Below are 24,923 nucleotides of genomic sequence, written 5' to 3' on the forward strand. Positions count from 1 at the left end.
ACGGGCCCAGGGATTTATATATTGGCTGATCAGACCAATTTTAACACATAGGGGAAGACTAACAACAACACTACTACATAAGCTACAAATAACAGCAAAATCTACCTAAAACTTATTCCAAAAGGAAAATACTTTTATTTAACTCAAAAAAGTACTCAATATAATATAAATCCAAACCCCAAAATATCTAAGGAGAGAATGAGCTATCCCCCCTGGATATAAACAATGGTAGTGTCCAATTAGGCAACCTCCCCTATAAAACTGCTCCTTCTCCAAACATCACCCTTTTGAGAGGGGATCTTAGAAACTCGCATTTTTGAGCAGATTGACTGGGTTCTGGAGCCAGGGAAGGAAGGTTAGGGCGGGATTTCCGCTGTTATTCGAAATCCGGAAGTGTTTTGAAAGATTGTAGCAGAAAACGTGATTGTCAAACGTCAAGCTGAGCGGCGGAGGTTGGTGTTGAGTGAGGATAGTATGGATGAGGACGAATGTAATGAGGCTAATTCCCAAAGGAAGCGGGGTCTAAGTCATGACAGCGAGTCAGAAGACGCGAGTGAACGAGTGGTGAGGAGGAAAATGGATCAGGACGAATGGAAAGTGCTGGTAAAGTTCAAAGAGGGTCATGATATTAAGTCAGTAGGGCCTGTTGCTCTCACAAAGTTTTTGCGCGAAAAGGTGGGAGAGATTGCCAGAGCTAGAGTGCATTCTGACGGTGATTTGATGATAGTGTGTAAAGACGTGGGCCAGCAATTGAAAGCATTAAAGCTAAAAAATGTTTGCAAAAAAGAAGTTTTGGAGGTGAAGAAAAGAATGGCGACAGGAGAGGTGTGTAGGGGAGTAATCTATGGTATTCCCGCAGATGAGGATTTGGGAAAGCTGAAGGATAGCATTGAGGGAGGACATGCAATTAGCATGAAGAGACTTAAAGCATGGAGATTTGGCGAGAAGGTTGATAGTCTATCAGTAATGGTGGATTTTAAAGGGGAAAAGTTGCCTAAATATGTCACTGTGGGATATCTGAACTATAATGTAAGGATGTATGTGCCCCCTCCATTGCGGTGTTTCAAATGCCAGAAATATGGTCACATAGCTGCTTACTGTAAAGGCACACAAACATGTGGGCGCTGTGGAGGAGAACATATCTATGGTGCATGTGGAACTGGGGTGCAAGAAAAGTGTGTCAACTGTGGAGGATCGCATAGTGTTGGGTATAGGGAGTGTGAAGCCAGAAAGAGAGCAGTTGAAATCCAGCATGCTAGGGCTGAAGGAAAGTTGTCTTATGCCGAGGCAGCTAAGAGAGGTCAAGCTGAACCAAAGTTAGTGAGACTGGCAACAAGAGCTGGAAAACCCTTGGTTGATGATGAGGAACTCCTGGTTATTAAAAAGAGAGAATTTATGTGCTTTATTGCGGAAGTTATAAACTGTACGTCACAAGCAAAACACAGATCTGAGAAGACAGCCATTGTGGTTAAAAGTGCAAATAGGTATCTGGGTATTAAAGATATTACGTGGGAAAGTATTTATGAAGAACTTCAGAACAGAGATAAATCTGAGAAGCCAGCATCCTTATCACAGCCGTCTTCACAGTTGTCTGCGTCGAGTTTACAAGCTAAAACTTAAAAAAAAAAAAAAAAAAAAAAAAAAAAAAAACATTTTCTTTATACAGTGGAATGCTAGAAGCTTGGTGGCAAATGGGCAAGAACTCAAGAGGTTTATCTTCGAGTTAGAGACTAAACCTGAGATTATTTGCGTTGTTGAGACATGGTTGAAACCTCATATGAATTTTGTTTTAAATGGGTATGTGTGTGAGCGAAATGATAGGAGTGATAGTAGTGGGGGTGGGTGTGCTACTTTTATTAAGGTGGGGGTTCCCTACAGAGTTTTAGGTAAGGGTGAAGGATTAGAGTATTTAGTCACTGAGGTTTGGTGTGATAATGGTAGTTTAAATGTTGTAAATTTTTATAATCCCTGTAAAAGACTTGATATTGAAGCACTAGAGTTGGTTGAAGGGCAAGAAGGTGGCAAAATATTATGGCTAGGAGATTTTAACGCACATAGTTCCCTGTGGGGAGGGGATAAAACGGATCACAATGGCTTGGTTTTAGAAGAGCTTATGGATAGGAAAGGGTTGGTTTGTTTAAATGATGGGTCACCTACTCGTATTGGGATGAGGGTGCAGTCTGTATTAGATCTGACTTTGGTTTCTCAGTCTCTTGCAGGTCAAATAATATGGGAAGTCTATAGTGAGTCAACAATTGGAAGTGACCACTATCCGATTATGTGTAGGTTGGGTAGCAGGAGCTGCAATATGAACCAGTGTTTCTCTGAAAGATGGAATTTCAATAAAGCTGACTGGACAATGTTTACATTTATAAGTGATAGGAATATGGGTCAAGTTGAGGTGATAGATGATGTGGATGAATTTACAGAGAATGTTAGTATAGCTATGGTGGAGGCTGCAAAAGCTTCTATTGTTGAGTCAAGGCCTGGAAGTAAGAAGCGGAAATTGGTACCCTGGTGGACAGATGAATGCACACAAATAATAAGCAGTAGAAATAAAGCTTTTAAAGATTTTAAAAATAGCTTAAGCTTCCAAAAGTATATGGAATATAAAAGAGAGCAGGCTAAGGTAAGGAAAGTAATTAGGAAAGTTAAAAAGGATTACTGGACAAAGTATTGTAACACTATAGGAAGACAAACCTCCGTAAATGAAGTATGGAGAGTTGTGAAAAAAATGAGTGGGGTGCGGCAATCTTGGAGCTATCCAGTCCTTAAGAATGGTGACACTGTGGCAGTGAAGGATGAAGAGAAAGCAGCATTAATGGTCAAAACTATAGCTAATGTTCATAGTAGTCTCAATTTAACTGATGATGAAAGACATAAAAGAGCAGCAACAAAAAGACAGTATCAATATCTTTTAGAAAATGTAGAGGATCAAAATGATAGCTTGAACGCAAGTTTTTCAGTGAATGAATTAAAAAAGGCTATAAACAAGACGAAGGTAACAGCTACGGGAAAAGATAGAATAAGTTATGCAATGTTGAAACATCTTAGTAACGAGGCTCTTAATACTGTGTTGGAATTATTTAATAAGGTGTGGGAGCAAGGGAAAATTCCAAAGAACTGGAAGATGGCTGTTATTATTCCAATTAGAAAGCCGGGGAAAGATCCTACTGTGGCTTCAAGTTATAGGCCAATTGCTTTGTCATCCCACCTGGGTAAGGTAATGGAGAGAATGATTGTGGAGAGAATGACTTTTTATGTTGAGTCCCGGAATTTGATAACGCCGTTCCAAAGCGGCTTCAGGAAAGGAAGGTCAACGATGGACCCAGTTATTAAAATGGAGAGTGATATAAGGAAAGCCCAAGTGTGTAAAGAAGTAGTTGCTGCTATATTTTTTGATGTGGAAAAGGCGTATGATATGCTTTGGAAGGATGGTGTGTTAATTAAAATACGAAGGCTTGGAATAGACGGGAAAATGTATTACTGGATTAAGGACTTTTTAAATAATAGACAAATTCAGGTGAGGATAAACAGTAGCTTCTCTGATTGTCTATTTGTGGAAAATGGTGTACCCCAAGGAAGTGTTATTTCACCAATTCTATTCTCTATTATGATAAATGATATATATGATACACTTGATTATAGCATAGGCAAATCATTGTTTGCAGATGACGGCGCTCTTTGGAAAAGGGGTAAAAATGTTCAAATCACTGTTAAAAACTTGCAAAAAGCTATCGACTCTGTTGAAGAATGGGCTGGGAAATGGGGATTCAGGTTCTCTGTTGAGAAAACTAAGGTAGTATTCTTCTCATTTAAAAAAATTGAAGAAAGTTTTAAATTCCAGTTGTATGGTAGAGATTTAAAAAGAGTAAATTGTATGAGATTTTTAGGTATGCATTTTGATTCTAAGCTTACATGGCATAATCATATTGAAAATATTGTTGACAAATGTAAAAAAGTCATTAACATAATTAGGTGCTTGTGCAATAAGGAGTGGGGAGCAGATATGACTTCAATGAAAAGATTATATGTTGGATTAATTAGGTCTATTGTTGACTACGGGTGCATGGCTTATGGGTCTGCTGCAAAGTCTGAATTAAAGAAGCTTGATGTTATTCAGGGTTCGGCCCTTAGGATATGTTCAGGAGTAATGAGAACCTCCCCTATATCAGCGCTTCAGGTTGAAGTAGGTGAAATGCCATTTGAGTTGAGGCGACTGCAAATGTCATTGTCGTATTATGTTCAATTAAAAGGACATATTGAAGACCATCCCACTAAAAGTGTCCTCATCTTAACATGGGAGCAGGAAAAAAGTAAAAGAGAGTCGTTTAGTGCAAGTATTCATGAAAAGGTAAAGCAAGCAGCTTTAGAAAATTATGAATTTAGTCCATCTGTAGTCTATTCACCGCACCCACCGTGGATGCTACTGGTACCGGACACTGATGTAACCTTGCATGAAAAGTTAAAAAATTATAAGGGATATAGTGGACAAATGGCTATGAGGTATGTAGATAACTATTATGGGTACGTGCAAATCTTTACTGATGGATCAAAACAACCAGATACAGGGAAAGTGGCAATCGCAAATGTGATACCAGAGTTTGATATTAAGTTTTCTGCAAGAGTTTCGGATCACCTATCAGTGTACACAGCAGAGCTAATAGCAATTGTAATGGCGTTGCAGTGGGTAGAGCAAATGAAACCACTAAGAGTAGTTGTATGTTCAGATTCGTTGTCAGCCTTAGAAAATTTTAAATCAGGTAACTCAAATGAAAGGTATGATATTGTGTGTGAGATATTGACTTTGATTCATAGTATTCAAAATGGGGGGACGCATGTAAAGTTTGTGTGGGTTCCGGCTCATGTAGGTATGGTTGGTAATGAGTTGGCAGACAAGTTTGCTAAACAGGCTTTGAAAGCAACAAATGTGTCTATTCAGTGTAAAATATCAAAGGCAGAGGCTAAGTCAATGATTAAAAAACATGTTAAAAAGTTATGGCAAGATAAATGGGATAGGGGAGATAAAGGGAGGGGCTTTTACAGTGTAAACCCTGAGGTTGGTCAGGGCCGTTTGATAAGAAGATGTCGAAGAGAAGAGGCAATTTTTACAAGAATGAGAATAGGACACACTGGACTGAACAAAACATTGCAGATGATAGGAAAGCATAATTCAGGAAATTGTGGGAGCTGTAATGTGCCAGAAACAGTGGAACATGTCTTTATGATTTGTAGGAAATTTAATAGAGAAAGGTCTTTAATTAAAAGGAAAATAGAGGATAGTGGGGAAAGTTTTAACTTTAGAAATATTTTGTCTAAGGCTTCCGATCATAAAGTAATAAAGTATATGTTTGAATTTTTAAAGAACACCGGACTCATTGATAGAATATAGGGAAGTTATTTATTTGAAAGGAAATTTAGACAGATGGATTACTATAAGTGTTTTTTTTTTTTTTTTTTTTTTATGTGGCTTGCAGGCTACATTATTTTCAAAGATATAAACCATAGTGGTGATTAGGCACAATTTAACTGGAGGGTGGCGGTAGTGCGCTAAGTTAGTCCGCATCCGCCGTTAAACAACCAAAGAAGAAGAAGAAGAAGACATCACCCTTTTAAGCCAGCCAATTTCCTGGATCTCTCTCGGGTGTCAAATACAACACTGGTAAGCTCAGAAACAAATAATTATACAAACAGAATGACAATCCAAAAGTAACTAATGGTGCATGCTCCCAAAAATATACTTCTGTATGGTCAACTTAATAAAGTACAATGTATGTGAAATGAACTACGTGTCCTGGGAGTTATTTGTAACTAAAATGTTTGCAACAAATGTGTATGAAAAATCTATATAAACTAATCCTAAAGAAAAACCGCATAAATTAGAAGTGCATGGTTACCGCTCTTAAACTGGTTCTGAGGCCATGGCTGTGGCCTTCACACCCTGATATGGTATTAGTTGTTACTAAAAGTTGTTTACTAAAGTATCTCAATATTTCTTCTAATTACATTGGATACATCTACATGCACAATTTTTAGTTAAATCGGACGGAATTCATTATGATTGAATCTGATTGTAGTGTTTACATGAACGCTAAATAAAGTGATCGGCTTAATGTGCGGGTTTATGTCAAAAGCTACAAATCGGAATAGATTTTTTGACGTGCACACTGCTCAAATAGTAAAAGTGAAAGTAAGTTTCTCACTGTTTGCACATAACCATAAAAAAAGCCACTCGCACCCAAAGTGGGTTGCCTGTGGATGAGTCTCCACAAGGTTGTCCTGCTCATTTCACAGTTGCCGATTGAAAGAGTTTTATAATGACAGGACACGCATTTATACATCACTTTATTCAAAAGGAAGAACTGCTTGTTCCGTGTGTCATGCGTCATTGTTATTTCTGCGTCATTGCACATGTGCAGTCCTTCAAGGTTCAGGTTCAGGTTCAATCCGATCGAGTGTTTGCATGCAAGCTCAATCATAAAAGAAGTGGATTAAACCACCCCCTTCAATCCAATCGAAATTTAATTTGAAACGAGCTCAATCGGATCGATTAAGGGGTTTATATGAACGTTTTTGAGTCCAATTGAGCCATCAATCAGATTACAAACGGATTATTTGGGTTAATGCAAACGTAGCCAGAGTCATAGCTCTAAGCTATCTATTTTCCTTCTTTCCCTAAATCAGACCAGACCCCTGTACTGCAGGAAAAAGCTGAATGTGCCAGAGTTGGACTGGTTTTTTATTTTATTTTATTTTTTACAGTTTTCAGCTGAGCAGGGAGGCCCTGACAGTGCTGATGGATCTTCTGAGAGTGAATGACAACAGTTTTTGTGTGCCACAATCCAGACCCAGGTGTTTCTTTTCTGTCTGCCAGTGGTAAATTGTAGGGAGTGGTCTCCAGAGTGTTTGGCATGCCTTGTTCCACTGTCCACTGCATTGTTCTCCAAGTCGCTGTGGAGGAGCTGGCCATTCACCAAGGGATTCACCTCTCGAAGACACCAGAACACATGCGGCTGGGCTTAAAATTTTCTCATAAGGGCACCATTTGAGGCGACTTTGTGTAATAACGAAGAGCTATCAAAACATGCGGAACATCGTTTAATCCCTGAGCAGCATTCACTACATTGTTGGTCATACACATTAGCAGAGAAAGGAAAGAAAAAGAGAGAAGGGGAAAAGTAAGGAAGAAATGTTACATAGGAAGCAGCTGCAGAAGGAGATCAGTGTAAACAGGCCAAGAAGATGATATGCAGAGAAGCAATGGTGTGATATTTTTTTTTTTTAACCCCCCTTCAACACCGAGTAGATTGGGGGAGAACTCAGGCGAAGTTGTGTGGGTGGATGAATCTAGCGAGTCCAATAAAGAAACACATTGACTGGTATTTCTCCATGGGAGCTCCTATATCTTTGTGTAACTGAGGGGAATATTGCACAAGACTCCTGTGTACTCTACAGCTCCTTATGCGTGAGATTGCAATATCATGGTGATGCATAATGCGGTTTTATTTTAATTGATTTATTTTTCTATTAGGGTAAGATTGGGATTATGCATGTCTTGCCATGTAGGAAAAGCATGTAAATACTTTTAGTTGTATATATTGTGCTTACTAATGAAGGCATTGAATGCAAAGATGCTAATGTGTTGGGTTCATAATTGTATATTTAGTTAAACTGAAGCATTCAGTGGTGGCCCATCTTTTCAACATGGTAAAAGAGCAATATTTCTCCTCTTATATTTCAGACATTCCAACACAATGACTGACATAATTGTTAGTTCTTGAGAAGCAGTGGGCAGGCATGTGCCATGAATAATGTATTTTTATTGTACCGAAGCATAAACCAAACCACAATCTTCATGCTAATGTTTTCTAAAGCAGTGATTCACAATTTCTCATTTTCTTTTACAGCGCAATCTAGCAATAAACTAGATCATATTTTCTTTTACCTTGAGTAGTTTCATTGTTTTTATTTTTGTGTAGTTTTATTCTCAGTTTGGAAACAAAATATCCGGTGAGTGATACTAAAATGATAATGCTCCTAGCATTTGAACAAAACCACCAACTTTGAAACCCAAGTCTAACCAAATATGTTAATAATAAATGAATAAATAAATGAATGAATACATACATACATATATGCATAAACAAACACTTTTTTTTTTTAAGCAGCAAGCCATTCTACAAGTTTTTGAGCTTCTCCACATCACAAGTCGTAAGTAATGTTGTACCAGGTGAGCAACTGAGCAAGTTTACTACATCAGAAAAGCCATACATATAACTGTAGATTTTACGAATCATTCACTATGGTTTTTTGATAATCACCATAGTATTATGTAAGGAACACTGTGAAAATAAGTCACTACTAATAGATAACCTGCCCTGTAGTCATAAATTGTGTGAGAAGGTCAGGGGCGTAGCAAGTTTTTCAAAAGTGTGGGGGATGGATGTGGTTTGTTAATAAACAATAAAAAATTATGAATACCATGACAGAGGGGTACAAAATGCAGGGCTTCAAGTTCTCCGGCACTGTCCCGGATTTCCGGCTTGCAGCGTTTGGCTGAAAAAAATGAATAAAAAATCCTACATTTAAAAAAAATCAGAAAAGGGGAGAGAAAGAAAAAAAAAAAACGCCCACACAAAGCTTTTTCTCTGGTGGTATAAATAATGTAACAATTAACTGTTTTTAGACATTAAAATAATATACACTTTTCTTTCATAATTCTTCAACAGGTACGCAAACAATGTCATCATTTCTCACTTTTTTCTCCTCAACATGTAACGTTACAATCAAACACAACAGGTAAGTATCCACAAAAGTATTCAGCTAATCAACAAACAATGCTCAAAATATCACCATCAGTTGCACTGGCAATGAACCCATAAATACACTGCTTAACAATGGCAGTTTGTCCCCCCTCCTTGGCAATGCCCTGCCTTCTTCATCACAGTTAATAACATAACATATACATTGCATGCCACATAACGTTACATAACCGAATTTAGCTAGCTGCTGAACAATATCCCAATAATAGCAATTAGCATTAGTCTAAAAAACAAAATATAATACCGAAAACACTCAACATGTCAACAAAACGATAACAGAACATCTTCCCAAACTCTTCCCGCCTAAGTTCCCGCCTCCTCAGCACGAGCTGACCAATAACACCCTAAGAGAGGCGGGAGGAAACGGAGGAGCGACTGTAGTAAGGTGTTTGTGCAAAACTGCGAAAAAACTGCAGAAAACGTGCGGGTGTTGAACCCTCTCACCGGGAAAAGTGTGGGTGTTAAAACACCCACATCCCCCACGGGTGCGATGCGACGCCCCTGGAGAAGGTATAAAAGTAGTTGGTCTTTCATTTTAGTCAAACTGCAGTGAATTGCATGCAAGTACATGCTTTAAAGGGGGAGTGAAATGCTCGTTTTCACTCAATATCCTGTTAATCTTGAGTACCTATTGAGTAGTACTGCATCCTTCATAACTGCAAAAAGTCTTTAGTTTTATTATATTCATAAGAGAAAGATAGTCTGTACCGATTTTTCCCGGAAAAACACGAGCCGCTGGAGGCGTGACGTGTGGGCGGAGCTAAAGAATCACAAGCGCCCGTAGGCTTTTGTGTTGAGAGCATGTGGAAGCTGTGACATTACCGTGAGGGAAAAACCATCATCCAAAACAAACCATGGCTTACAGTCACATTCAGCCGTTTATTTATGATCCAGAATCAGATCCAGAGGCTGAAACTGAACGAGAGCAGCAGCAGCAACGACTCGCTCCGAGCGGGCCTCGAACCCGAGTCTCCGATGGGAGGCGACGCACTAACAAGGAGACAGAGATATTTTAAGCAGTTTTACTCACTGCCTGCGGTTCCAACACACGATCGTGACCCTTTTTCGTTGGGATTGCATCATCCTTAAGAAATAAACGATACATCCGTCATCAAACTAGGCCTTGTTTGTAAAACAAGCATCTTCGAAATGCAGGGAACAAACACAAACACTTGCACAACTCCGTTGATGCTCTGTAAAAATAAACTCCATCCACTGGTCCCTTAATGCTGTTTTTTTGGTAATCTGTGCATGGTTGTCTTGCCCTGGCAACCAAAAACACACTTCTTTTGTGACTTTTCACGACGCATTCGCTCTGATCAGTGAATCGCTCTGATCAGTGAAGTCTGTTGTGCTCTCAGTGCTCTGCTATACAGGAGCGCGCGCTCTTCCGGCAAAAGTGCCCTCAGGACCCATATAAGGAAATTCCGCTCCATCTAACGTCACACAGAGCCATACTCGAAAAAAACTTTCCGAAACTTGTGACAAACCGGAAGTAGTATTTTGGGAACAAAAATACTCCTTCAAACGTACAACTTAATTTTTGAAACTTTGTCCCTGTTTAGCATGGGAATCCAACTCTTTAACCGTGTAAAAAACTCAGTATGAATGAAATAGCATTTTACCCCCCCCCCCCCCCCCCTTTAAGTTTTGACTGTTCAAAAACATAGGCAGAGGCATAATTTTCTAAAGAGTCTATGTGACAGATACATTTTCTGTAAAACTTTATTTTGGTGGTCCCTTTTGAATTTTCTGTAGACTGTATGTTTAATATCTGCTAACACTTTATTGTGATGGGCTCCCAAAAAAAATAAAAAATGAAATACTTTAAGTAACTTTGCAAGTACGTCAACTTATTGTAATCCTAACAGCCTTATACTCTATTAAGACCCTAATAAGAGTAAGTAGACAAGCAGGTACATACAATGTTACTTATAGTAATAGAACTAGACCATCACAATAAAGTGAACTGAACTTTCATCAAAAATTTTATTGGATGTATGGCATTGTGAAACATCAGTGATGAAAGAAATGGGTATTGTTTTCTTCTTTTTTGTAAGACTGGATCAGTTTAATTTGCTATACTACACAATATGTAAATAATGCCATTTAGTTATTTGAATTTAGCATTATTTTTTCCCCTGCTTGGCAACTCCCTCAGAACAGACATGAGCTCCATTTTCGGGTTGCAACCCACCAGTAAAGAATCACAACATTAAACATTATATATATATATATATATATATATATATATATATATATATATATATATATATATATATATATATATATATATATATACTGTTCTGAAGCTGCTTTTTTCACATTAACAATATTTTTACATTAACAGTTTTAATAAAGCCAAGTATTAATCGGAATTTGGTTAGCTATTCTTTTTAATAGTTAACTATATACTAACAGATATTTACTTTATACAGTATTTCATCAACTATTTATTTATTTTTTTTATTTTTTTTGGCTGACTGACACTTTATATTACTGTTATCATTGTTATTATTATTATTATTAATAGCCATATCACCCTGGAGCCCAAGACCAGTTGCCCACTGAAGCTAAGCAGGGCTGAGCCTGGTCAGTACCTGGATGGGAGATCTCCTGAGAAAACTAGGTTGCTGCTGGAAGAGGTGCTAGTGAGGCCAGCAGGGGGTGCTCACCCTGTGGTCTGTGTGGGTCCTAGCGCCCCAGTGTCTTGATGGGGACACTATACTGTCAACATGCACCGTCCTTCGGATGAGACGTTAAACCGAGGTCCTGACTGTCTGTGGTCATTAAAAATCCCAGGATGTCTTTCAAAAAGAGTAGAGGTGTGACCTTGGCATCCTGGCTAAATTCGCCCATTGGCCTCTGACCATCATGGCCTCCTAACAATCCCCATATCCACTGATTGGCTTCATCACTCCGTCTCCTCTCCATCAGTAAGGTCGTGTGTGGTGGGCGTTCTGGCTCACTATGGTTGCCGTCGCATCATCCAGGTGGATGCTGCACACTGGTGGTGGATAAGGAGATACCCCCTGACTATGTAAGCGCTTTGAGTGTCTAGAAAAGCGCTATATAAATGTAAGTAATTATTAATTAATTATTATTATTATTACTAGAAGTATTATTATCTCTTACTTTTAATTTGTATTCTATAATATTTTTTTCCTATATTTTCCAAATTAAAATTGTATGATTGATTTATATGCTACAAACATTATTATTATTATTATTATTATTATTATTACTGTAATAAATATTATTTAAATTATAATTAGTAATCTGGAAATTACTTGGCAAAACACACATGAACCATATATTGCCACAATCGTCTGTTTATTGTCTTCACATTTCATCAGTCAAAATGTTTCTCATTTTAATTCAGCTTTGCTACAGTGACAGCCTTTGTCCATATTAAAGGGGGGGTGCAATGCTATTTCATGCATACTGAGTTTTTTACACTGTTAAAGAGTTGGATTCCCATGCTAAACATGGACAAAGTTTCAAAAATTAAGTTGTACGTTTGAAGGAGTATTTCTGTTCCAAAAATACTCCTTCCGGTTTGTCACAAGTTTCGGAAAGTTTTTTTCGAGTATGGCTCTGTGTGACGTTAGATGGAGCGGAATTTTCCTTAAAGGGGTCCTAGGGCACGTCTGCCAGAAGAACGCGTGCTCCCATATAGCAGAGCACTGAGAGCAGAGGCATTCAAGTGATCAGAGCGAGAGCGTCGCGAAAAGTCACAAAAGAAGTGTATTTTTGGTTGCCAGGGCAAAACAACCCTTCACAGATTACCAAAAAAAAAAAAAACAGCATTAAGGGACCAGTGGATGGAGTTTATTTTTACAGAGCATCAACGGAGTTGTGCAAGTGTTTGTGTTTGTTCCCTGCATTTCGAAGATGCTTGTTTTACAAACATGGCCCAGTTTGACGATGGATTTGCGTATCGTTCATTTCTTAAGGATGATGCAATCCCAACGAAAAAGGGCCACGATCGTATGTTGGAACGGCAGGCGGTGAGTAAAACTGCTTAAAATATCTATGTCTCCTCGTTAGTGCGTCCGCCTCCCATGCCGAGACACGGGTTCGAGCCCCGCTCGGAGCGAGTCGTTGCTGCTGCTGCTCTCGTTCAGTTTCAGCCTCGGGATCTGATTCTGGAACATAAATATACGCTGAAACTGACTGTTAGCCATGGTTTGTTTTGGTTGGTTTTGTCCTCACGGTGTCACAGCTTCCAAAGGCTATCAACGCAAAAGCTTACTGGTGCTCGTGATTCTTTAGCTCCGCCTACACGTCACGCCTCCAGGCGCTCATGTTTTTCTGGGAAAAATCGGTACAGACTATCTTTCTCTTATGAATATAATAAAACTAAAGACTTTTTGGAGTTATGAAGGATGCAGTACTACTCTATAGGTACTCAAGATTAACAGGAATATTGAGTGAAAATGAGCATTTCACCCCCCCTTTAAGGATTTCCTGCATGCCATAAGTTATTACTATTAAAATGAGTCTTCCCATTATATTCTTCATTCAGACCGTGTCCCAAATGGCACACTTCATGCAGACTTAAAATGTGTGTGCTTGTCCACTGAGTACAAGAGACCATGGGTTATCCCATTCATCATTTTAGCTTTCATAAGGCTTACGCCCTTTTAAGTCAAGCTCCACAGCAGACATCTGCTCAACAGTCAAAGCATCATTACATCACGAATGTGTGGACTCTGAGGAAGACTGCAAGAGTTTAGGGTGTGATTTGGGACAGGGCCTCAGACAGATTTGCGAATACGCACAAACACATGAAGCAGGATTTATCGCATGAACCAATCACAGCCGAACATAACGGTCTTATCCAAATATATCACAAATCAGGCATTGCCGCCTTCACGTGACATTCCCCCATTTATTCTCAATAACCTCCCTGCAAACTCATGCCATGCTATAGGGGGTCTGTTAAAACTCAATGGGCTCAGGTGAGGCAAGAGAGACTCCTATTGTAACTTTACCTGCTGGTGTCACTGTTGAACAATGTTTCTTTAGAAAAATAAAAACTGTATTATAGTTATTAAAGTTTTATCACAGTTATTATTACAGTTATTATGGTTTCTCACATTTATCCTCACTGCAACATAATGTGTACACATACTGTGTGTGTGTGTATACAGTAGTTTGGTCCCGCATTAATCTAGGGCAGTGATCCTCAAATCTGGCTCGCGAGATCCAGTTTCCTGCAGAGTTTAGTTCTGACTCTAATTAAATACACCTGCCTGTGATTTTCTAATGATCCTGAAGACACTGATTAGGAAACTCATGCGTGTTTGATTAGGGTTAGAGCTAAACTTCGCAGGAAAGTGGATCTCGCTAGCCAGATTTGAGGATCACTGATCTAGGGGTATAAGGAGACGCAACAAAACAACAAACATTGTTTTAAGAAGTCCTGCCACAGCCCCACAAAAACAAATTACCATAAATAACTTTTATTTGACAGCTCATGGGACAAACACAAAAGGTACATTAAAATAAGACAATTTTAAAGAAAGAAAAGAAATTCCGTAGCTTTAAGAGGGCAAGGCCAAAATAAACAAAACAATTTAACTGGATTGTTTAAGCCTCTAATTAATCAAACAGAGAAAAACAAAATAATAACAAAATAGTACCCTAACTCCCTTCCTGGCCCCAAAACAGGAGAAAAACAGGATTAAACAAATCGTGTCCACCTCCGTACAACTTCCAAATAAAACAAATAAACCAAACTATAATAAATTTGATATTAACAACAGCAACAATAAGCGAAAACTGATAACAGGGAGGGTTAGTATGAAGCTCCCGACTTAAACTCCAAAAGTAAATATTACACCAGGGCTCTCAAGTCTCACGCATTGGGCGTGAGACTCACGCATTTCAACCCGTTCACACGCTCACACGCCACACCTTGTATTTCTCACGCAGAGACATTACGAGGACAACGCCCACCAAGTTGCGGCGCTATTTTTTTAAACAGTGAAACAGGTAACGTAGAGGAATCAAGTGAGTTCCCCGAAGGCCCTGACACGCACCTGCTAATCGAATAAAAAAAATATAGCTACCGATCAGCCAATCAGAAAATAGCATTGCTGTATCCGGGTAAGATTTTTACAGGCTCGTGTGCAACACAGATCCAGACGCTCGCTGAAGTAGGTAACGTTACGGTTACAGACTTGTCAAGACAATGACACAGATTTTCACTATATGTTTTTTTTTATCAATATATTAATTTAACATTTTTTAAAAACAGTCTAAGATATGTTTTGGTCTGATGGTTATTATGACCCCGACATATGAAGGTATTTTTGATTCAAATTAACTGAGCACCTGTGGCAGTGCGATTTGTAGTTGTAGAGAAAAGCCACACATGTGTATCAGTAAATTTGAAGTCAAAGAGTGAAATGTTTTAAGAGTTGCAAACCTGTAGCCTTTTTTTCTCTCCCACAAACACAACACAGCAGTTACACCTTCTCAAATTCTTCATTGCAGGTGCACAAATCCTATTCTACAAATCACACATTTAGAAACTCGTACGCTCACATTTTTGAAACAATTGCTGCAGTGAATGTGGTGCAAAACGCATTTACACACCCGCATCAAGAAATGTGCAGTCGTGGAGAAATGTTGAACATCCGCAAATCAGTACGTGAATTCATCAAATGAGAGTTGCACACTTGTAGAATATTTTCTCAGAATGTCTTGTATATTTTTCTAACACAAACACAAAGTCCATAACTACAACTTCTTGAATCTGCTGCGATGAAGCTCAAACATTGTTTTTTTCGCTTTCAAGCAACAAGTTTCGCGCTCTCCCTTTTGCACCGAGATATTTGGTTCAAAAGTGATTTGTGCATCTGTAGAGGTAGTGGGCGGGACTGTTTAGAGATTACAGAATTTCAGCCAATCAGAAGAGCTTACTGAGCCAGTAGATATACGCCCCAAGCAGTTTTACGCCCCTGTTGTTCCTCATGCGTCCAGTAGGGGGAGGCAGTATATTAGTATATGAGCCCAGTCATTTATAAGAACAGCAGACCATATCTATATGTATGATAGCAGCAGACCTTCTTGAAGCGATACGGATGAGGTATGTTAAATAATCTGCTAAAGTACTTGTTGTTGATTGTATTGTGTAATGATGCAACATTTATTATTTATAAAAGATTGATCAATTAAATAAGAAAGAATAGCGATATCAATTCAAAAGATGGATCAGTTTATTTCGAGAGGCAAAAGTACTTGATTGAGTCAGATGTTCTGTCTGACTCAAACTTAACTAACCACAGTCTATCATCAATGGACAAAAAAAAAAAAAAAGAAACATGACATCCTGCCATTATTTATAAATAACCATTGTTTTCTACCACTATGCAACTTTTGCTTTTTTATTTATTTTTATCAGTGAGTGGGATCACTTTGACCGCAGGATAAAGAAACAATTAAAGAAGAGTGGCAAACCATTGGAGAGTCATCTACAGGAGTCATGCTGTTAAGAAATAACCAAGTCATGGTGTTAATAAATTTTTTTTGTGAACAACAATATTGTCTTTCTTTTAAATGACCCTTGGAACTTTAGAAAATTGTTAAATTTTGTTGGTCTTCATAAAATGCTATGTAGAACATGTTCTGTTGCTGTATAACGAGCAATTGTGAATTGTAAAGCAAATATTTCATTTAGGATCCATATGATTACACAGTACTGTATGTCTAATGGCCTGAATATGGTTAATATCTAAATATAACTTAATATAAATTCACAACATCATATATCATTCAATCTCTGTATATAAAAACAGTTTATAAATATATATAAATAATACATTTTACAGTAGGTCATAGGTCTGCAGCCTCCCCCTACTGGACGCATGAGGAACAACAGGGGCGTAAAACTGCTTGGGGCGTATATCTACTGGCTCAGTAAGCTCTTCTGATTGGCTGAAATTCTGTAATCTCTAAACAGTCCCGCCCACTACCTCTACAGATGCACAAATCACTTTTGAACCAAATATCTCGGTGCAAAAGGGAGAGCGCGAAACTTGTCGCTTGAAAGCGAAAAAACAGTGTTTGAGCTTCATCGCAGCAGATTCAAGAAGTTGTAGTTATGGACTTTGTGTTTGTGTTAGAAAAATATACAAGACATTCTGAGAAAATATTCTACAAGTGTGCAACTCTCATTTGATGAATTCACGTACTGATTTGCGGATGTTCAACATTTCTCCACGACTGCACATTTCTTGATGCGGGTGTGTAAATGCGTTTTGCACCACATTCACTGCAGCAATTGTTTCAAAAATGTGAGCGTACGAGTTTCTAAATGTGTGATTTGTAGAATAGGATTTGTGCACCTGTAATTAAGAATTTGAGAAGGTGTAACTGTTGTGTTGTGTTTGTGGGAGAGAAAAAAAGGCTACAGGTTTGCAACTCTTAAAACATTTCACTCTGTGACTTCAAATTTACTGATACACATGTGTGGCTTTTCTCTACAACTACAAATCGCACTGCCACAGGTGTTCAGTTAATTTGAATCAAAAATACCTTCATACCGACACGCACGCAATTTTGGCCATTATACGTGGTCGGCCGTAGCTTTTGTGCCTATTATTAGCCCACTATTATTTTTTTATTGCCAAAGTTACACGTTGAAGAGGATGCGGGGCTACTCTGACAGTTTTATATAAGAGACTTCTATAATAGGCCTATCCATAATACTTGTATGGCAGTATCCATAATAGTTTAAAAAAAAAAAAAATTTTCTTTCCTTTTATTTTTACTGCACCTCATCCTGGTCCCCATTTTCAAAACGTTTTGCCTAGGCTATTTCATTATATTTTATCCAATGTATAATATTGATTATTGCATTCGTCTATTTCAAAGATGTCAGGGAAGAGGCAAAGGAGCAATCTTTCATGCTTTGTTCTAAAAGATCTGGGCCCGTATTCATAAAGAATCTTAATGCAAAAAGTAGTTCCTAGTGACAAAATTCTAAGAAAATTCTTAGAAATGTGGGCGTTTCTTTTAAAATTAAAGAAAAAAATCCTAGTAAAGAAAAAATTAATTCAGAAAGCATCTTATCCCTTAAAAGAGGTCTTAAGGTAAAATTTGTTATGAGCACAGACGAGGACTTTTAAGAGGCTTAAGAGTTTCTTTAGCAGAGGAGAAAATGGCAGAAAGATGAAGAGGCAGAAGAAATGTGTTGCAGACAATGGATGACAATGAGTTAATAAGACGGTATAGATTATATAATAATTTAATATAATATAATTTAATATATAAATTAAAGTAATCACTACATTACGATATTTGGCAACTGGGAACATGCAACAATGCAATAGTGATGATTTGGGTCTGTCACAACCTTCTGTAAGCAGAGTGATCACACAAACAATTACAGCACTTTCAGAACATCTTATTGTGTCACAGTTCATTTAGTTTCCACTGGAGATTCCCACCTTGCAGGCTCTAAAAACTGCATTTATGAATATAGCAGGCTTATAGGTGAACACAAGCAGGGGGAATGAACCGTTAATAGTTTGTCCTATACGCTCCCATGTCTGCTTCTTGTCCCTTGCTGTGTCTGAATTTTCCTTTAAGAATGGCCTTGTGTTCATCCACTAACTGGGCTAACAGTAAACACTGTTCCTCTGTCCAGATTGGCTTTCTCGCTCTTCTTGGCTTTGATTCCATGTTTGATACATTAAAACCAACACTCAAACCGCCACTTACATAGGACGGCAATCACTGTAATTGGAAAGAGTGGAACAATTTTTATCATTCTAAGCCAATCAAATACCTTATAGGAAATTAAAAGCATGGTAAATAAAAAAATAGAATTCATATACACACATATAATGTGTGTGTGTGTGTGTGTGTGTGTGTGTGTGTGTGTGTGAGAGAGAGAGAGAGAGAGAACGGTCAAATAGGAAAAATTACGCATGTAAATTTAAAGTGAGGATTAGAATAGACCCTATACTTAAAATCACTCTTTTTTTTCCTTCTTGGACAACCAGCCAATCAGAGTCTTCAAAAGATTGTGTCATACATAGCAACCGGTTCAACCCCGCCTCCTCACTAAGATAAACGTTTTTGTCTTTTCCTTACTCAGAGTTGCTCTCAGATCGGTCCCGAATCGCTTTTAAGCCAAGACTCCTACGTAAAAGTTTTTAAGCTAAATTAAGAGTTTTCTGAGAGGATTCTTAGAATCTTTATGAATGCGGGCCCAGCTCCCTAAAAAGGTGGCTAGGTCAGAGGAGGAGGCTGTGGAGAATACAGTAGGGGAGGGAGTTAGGGTGCCAGTAGAGGATGGGTGCATGGAAGAGACTGTGGAGGACCATAGAGGAAACAGTGGAGAACCCACTGGAAACAGGGAAAAAGAGAGGGTTATGTAGAGCAGCCACCTGTAGGTGTTCCTTTAAGAAGGAGTGGTCAACCCGATCGCCATTCATCACAATGGGAACCACCAGCTCTTTTTACTGGTGCTTAGTCTGCAGACAAGATAACTCCTGTGTCCATCAAGGTGTGAGGGACATAAGCAGGGAGGATTTCTAAAATAGCTGCATTAGTGTTAGTGCTTGCTCATTCAAATACCTATGCTGAGAGGGTTTTCTCCATGGTGGGATTAAACAAGACCAAAACCAGGAACAGTTTAGCACTTGATGGAACTGTGAAAAATGGCTGGCCTGGAACCACAGTGATTCAAATGGGAGCCACCAACCCCTGGCCTCAAAACCAGCTACCAACACCTACTATAAACAGCACTGACCATTTTTTCTCTCTCTCTCTCTCTCACACACACACAAATAAATGCTGAATTAAATAAATATTATTTTATTTGTAAGAATATGTGTCATTTATGAGATCAGACACCCGTCCCCATCAAACCCCTGCCGACATCGCGACCGCGGGCAAAATCTCACTCTGAACTCAGTTCAAAACTTGAGAGCCCTGTTGACACTCACAACAATCAAATCAAAGTAACACAAAACCAGAGTAAGATATTAGGCAGTTATGTTCAACAAGAAATTAGTAAACTGCATCAACAGACTGGGCAGGGGGGGAAAAAAAAGCTCTTGAGGGAACGTTTTTTTTCTGTTGGTAGTTGCTGCTTTGCTTTTATGCTGGCTCACTCTTAACTGGTAAGCAGGTGCAGCTGAGGGCAATCATCTACCTGCCAGACAGGAGTAGGAGCCAAATGGCAAAGAAAGAAACACACACACACACACATTAAAGAAAACACAGCTTTTCTAATAAATCATAACTGCGTCTCTAAACGTAACTATATTTAGGTTTACATAAGGGATAATATAACCTCTGCTCTGTCTATTGGGGACACAAAGTAAAACAACATTTTACATCCAATGGTTCAGTGTCTGACAGCCAGCAAACTGATATAAATGCATCATGGGACCAGCAGTCAACAATATCAAACAAATCAGACTCAAGTGCTGTTAAAGGGTTAGTAGTCATTAATGACTCATCCCTCATGTCATTCCAAACCCGTAAGACCTCCGTTCATCTTCGGAACGCAGTTTAAGATATTTTAGATTTAGTCCGAGAGCTTTCTGTCCCTCCATTGAAAATGTATGTACTGTATAATGTCCATGCTCAGAAAGGTAAGAAAAACATCATCAAAGTAGTCCATGTGACATCACAGTATCACTTAGAATTTTTTGAAGCATCGAAAATACATTTTGGTTAAAAAATAGCAAAAAATATGACGAACGAAAGATTGATTCGTTCTCGAGTCAAGAACCGGTTGCATCGGTTTTTGGATCACCAGTAGTCATGGGAAGTTTGGTTCTTTTCCGCCAACCAGTTCTTTCGGACAGTTCTGAAAAACCGGTTGAAGAAAACGGTTCACTGGTTCTTTTGTATTCGACGTAATGACGTCATTGGCGATGATTCAAGCCTTTGGTTTACCAGCGCTCATAACATTAGCACAGAATCAGTTCAGAATCAATCACCAAAAGAATCAGTTTCAAACGATTCAGTTCAATTTGGTGCACTGGTTCAAGAAGATCCGGTTACATCAAGTGATTTGTTTGCGAACCGGATATCACTAAACAGCAGTGCTGTGAACGCACTCACAACAGAACCGGAAGGAAAGACAATGCTGAATAAAGTCGTAGTTTTTGCTATTTTTGGACCAAAATGTATGTCTGATGCTTCAAAAATTCTAACTCACCCTCTTATGTCACATGGACTACTTTGAAGATGTTTTTATTACCTTTCTGGGCATGGACAGTATACCGTACATACATTTTCAATCGAAGGACAGAAAGCTCTCGAACTAAATCTAAAATATCTTAAACTGTTTTCCGAAGATGAATGGTGGTCTTACTGGTTTGGAACGACATGAGGGATGAGTCATTAATGACATAATTTTAATATTTGGGTGAACTAACCCTTTAAAATTGAAAGCGTGGATTCCTCTTAATTTAGTCCAAGTGCTTTACAAAACTTCTACATTGTTCTTTGTCTTGATGCATCAGAGGAAGAGATGGAGAGCACAGGTATTATGGTCTCACACATTTATGGAAAGAGAAAAAAAAAAGACCCTCACTGCAACATAATGGAGTCTTTGCCGGATCCGCTTTTCCAAGCCTGTGGAAACACTGATGCAAATGTATATTTTAAATATCATGATTCGCAGAAAGTTTTGAGTGTTTGCCCTTTGAAGCAGGAGCTTGGGGGCTTTTGGGAGTGTATTGCACTGCTGTGTCCCATTGCTGTACAGGAAGACAAAAGTAATATTCTCTGGTGAATTAATGCAGTGTCTCTAATTCTGTCTTCCCTGCCTCTCCTCTCTTAGTGCTGTATGGTTTAAAGAGAGTGACTCGAGTAATGAACATTGACAAGGACTACTGCCAAAAAAAAAACAGGCAGCAGAAGGATGGATGGAATGCAGAAAAAAAAAAAAAAAAAAAAACATTGAAAAGACTATTCAAATCCCTCAGTTTTAGTAGAAGACTCAGAGGATTAAAACAAATCTCTCAAGTAATACTTAAACCCTTAAATGCATGAATGTTTCGCCAATCATTATTACATATTCGATTATTTACCGACGCAGACCATATATCCAGCACAGATGGATCTCTAACTGCTGCAATAGCAAAAAAAAAAAAAAAAAAAACATTCTTTTTTTAAAGAACAATTACAGAAGAATTAAATAAAGCATATTTCGTAACCTTTTGAAACTTAAAAGGGTGCAGTTTGAGCAAATGATTTTAAAATCGCTGTCATCATCAGAGTGCACTTCCACAGTTTATTCAGCATCTGCCTCACATTCACGATCTCAACCATATTCTCAAAACTATTGTTTTCAGTGTCTTTCAATTTGAAAATATCTTCAATTTGTCGCCTCTAATGGTGCCGAAGAAAAAACGTGTGTGATTTATGGGGAAGTTGTGGCCTAGTGGTTAGAGATATTGCCTCCTAACTCTAGGGTTGTGGGTTTCAGTCTCGGGCTGGCAATACCACGACATAGGTGCCCTTGTGCAAGGCACTGAACCCCCAACTGCTCCCTGGGCGCCACAGCATAGAATGGCTGGCCACTGTGTGTGTAACAAACCTTGAAGTCTTCTGTTTGATCACCACCAGAATTTGCCTGCGCTTTACATTGACTCTTGCACCGACTGTCACATATCACTCTGGACTATAGTTCCCATAATGCATCTCACTGAACACAGGCCAATTCAAATGATCTACAAAAGACTGCTCTCTTGCTCCTCTTGGCTAGCTAATGTAAGTGTTTCATGTTCAGGGTTTTTCTTTTTCTTTTTCTTTTTATCAACACAATAAATATTATCTTTACTACCAACTTTATCTTTAAATATTCTGCACATTATTTGCAGGTTAATTAATCTTAATAATTTGATATGAATTTGATTACTTGACACAATATGCAATTCATTAGACTTTATTTATTTATTATTTTAATCGATAGACCTATTTAAAACATAAATATCGTCTTTCTCGAGGCGAAGTGAATAATCTGACAAAGTCCCACCCATTTGGGTTCGCCGTTCGTTCTGTGTATTGGAGGCTCCAGGGCTGCTGGGGAGGAGAGATTGTCTTTAAGACAGCCCCGCTGCTCGAGCGCTACACTGACCGTCTGCCGCGCACAATCGCCGCTTGATCGGGATTATCTCCGTTATCTCGCCGTGCTCCACTGCAGAGGAACTCCTGAGAGGATCGTTCATTTCATCTTCGCTGACCCATTCTGGGAGTAAAACACAGACTTAACTTACACCTGTCCAGGGAGATACTTAGTCGAAGACCATTGCGTGTAACTCAGTGGAAGACAGAAGTTTTTACTGCCTGTATCGTAGAACGTTTGTAACCTTGGAACTCGTAGCTGCTTATCGGTGAGGATGGGACTGTTGCTTGTCTCCATCGCCCTCTGCGTGCACCTCGCTGTCCCGCATCTCGTCAAAGGTGAGTGGCAAAGCGCAGAATCTCAGTTTTTGTGAATTATGTTGTGTAACTTTCTATTCCAGCGAGACATGGAGAGAAAAAAAAAAAAAAAAAACTGTTATAATTCGGCCTGGCACAGAATTACCCTAAAAGGCTCGTTTAGAACAAAATGTTTGTTGTGAGTCTCATGTCCTAAATTAACCTCAGAACGCATGATTACTTTGCAGCAACTATATTTGAGCACAAGTCAGTTGCGGATATATGAAATCTCTTTCATTATAGCTCATGCCGTTTTTATTGGTCAAGTAAAGGTATAAGGGAGATATTATTCACACGTTATCCCACTGACAGGCTGCTACGGCTTTCCCGAGCCTACTACCACGGGTTTTTCACATGGCAAGCTGTTTTAACATTTAAACCGGAACACGATCGGTTTTTATTGTATTTATTAATTATTGTTTTTCTAGTAATCCAGTAGCGACTAGTACCTGTCCACCATCTATTACATAATAGTACTTATAAACAGGTCCTGTTAACAGTGGCTAAAGTAATATTGTCATTATGCTTATTAGTCCACATGTTAATTTTATTTACCCCATAGTGGTTGTGCAAATGAGGAAGATCAAGAGTGAGTACAGAAGATGATCTTAGAGGGCAAGTATGAGTGTAGATGTGAAGAAGGTCAGATGGAGCAAGATTATAAAGTGCCTTTTAAGTAAGTAGAATGATTTTAAATTCAAAATGGTATTTTACTTGGAATCAATGCATGTCGTCACCTTTGAAATTATAAGGTTTTATCTGCGTTCTGAATGGTATTTCAAATGAACAATATCAAAATCCTCTCAAATTTGTAAATTGTTTTAATAATAATAATAATAATAATAATAATAATTGCTTATAATTGTAATAATTTTTTTTCTGGTTTATGTTAAGCATAAAAGGTAGAGCTAAATATTTGTGCACATGTAAAATTTAGGCATTATTGCAGGTACCATGTGTGAAACTGAGAAAAAATACTTAAACGTTTTTTGCTTGTCCAGCCATATTGATTATAGGTAGGACAGTGAAAATTTAAAAATGAGATGTTTTAGTAATGAAAATGAAAAATTGTGAGCCCAAACCTGATTTTTTACCTCTATTTTGATGCTAATGTACTCTGCCTTTGCATTGTCTGCAAAAGGCAGTAACTTCCACATTATCAATTTTTGTTTGTATCAAATATATATAGTTACACTCTTTATATAATCTAGTGATCATGGGCTATCTCATATGGACTATTGCATAGTAATGTGACTGTATTTTTTTATTTATTGACCTTAAAAAGTCTAATAAAAGGTTAAAAAGGAGTTGATACCATGGATACCAAATTATTTGATACAGGTGCATCTAAATCATGGAAAAGGTATTGATTTTTTTTGTAATTTGATTACAAAAAACATTTATTGTTATTCATATCATCATTATTATTATCCTTAATGTGGAAAAGAGTAATTGTAAATGTAATTGTTAACATAGCTTGCCACATTATATCTGTATTTTGAGAAATAGGAGACTGATCAGTTGTCATGCTGTATGGACTTGGGATCCATTTACCGGAGCTCAGTAGATGTTTCTCCTTGTTCTTATTGATCTCCAGTCACTGCCAGTGCTTTCTTCTATAGTATAGATGAGCGAGTG

General features: G+C 38.3%; 2 protein-coding genes across 3 annotated transcripts in view; both read left to right on the forward strand.

Annotated features, from left to right (window-relative positions):
• Window positions 1-330: 330 nt before the first annotated feature.
• On the forward strand, window positions 331-7,913 carry LOC127999476 (uncharacterized). The gene is made up of 2 exons (XM_052592188.1): window positions 331-5,662; window positions 6,763-7,913. The coding sequence occupies exon 1, from the start codon at window positions 475-477 to the stop codon at window positions 1,618-1,620; it is 1,146 nt and encodes a 381-aa protein (XP_052448148.1). The 5' UTR covers window positions 331-474; the 3' UTR covers window positions 1,621-5,662; window positions 6,763-7,913.
• Window positions 7,914-22,885: 14,972 nt separating this feature from the next.
• LOC127999450 (EGF-like repeat and discoidin I-like domain-containing protein 3) overlaps window positions 22,886-24,923 on the forward strand; it is a 174,740-nt gene continuing 172,702 nt past the window's right edge. Inside the window, exon 1 of one of the 2 annotated variants that reach the window (XM_052592186.1) lies at window positions 22,886-23,267. In XM_052592186.1, coding sequence (XP_052448146.1) covers window positions 23,204-23,267 — 64 coding nt within the window. In that variant the 5' untranslated portion in view covers window positions 22,886-23,203. The remainder of the gene's footprint in view (window positions 23,268-24,923) is intronic. The other variant, XM_052592187.1, reaches the window with a different exon arrangement.

This window comes from Carassius gibelio, chromosome A5 (assembly GCF_023724105.1).
Source record: "Carassius gibelio isolate Cgi1373 ecotype wild population from Czech Republic chromosome A5, carGib1.2-hapl.c, whole genome shotgun sequence".
NCBI lineage: Eukaryota > Metazoa > Chordata > Actinopteri > Cypriniformes > Cyprinidae > Carassius > Carassius gibelio.

What these genes read in the sequence shown, in the direction of transcription:
- LOC127999476 (XM_052592188.1), top strand. Translation starts at nt 475, where the DNA reads ATGGATGAGGACGAATGTAATGAGGCTAATTCCCAAAGGAAGCGGGGT.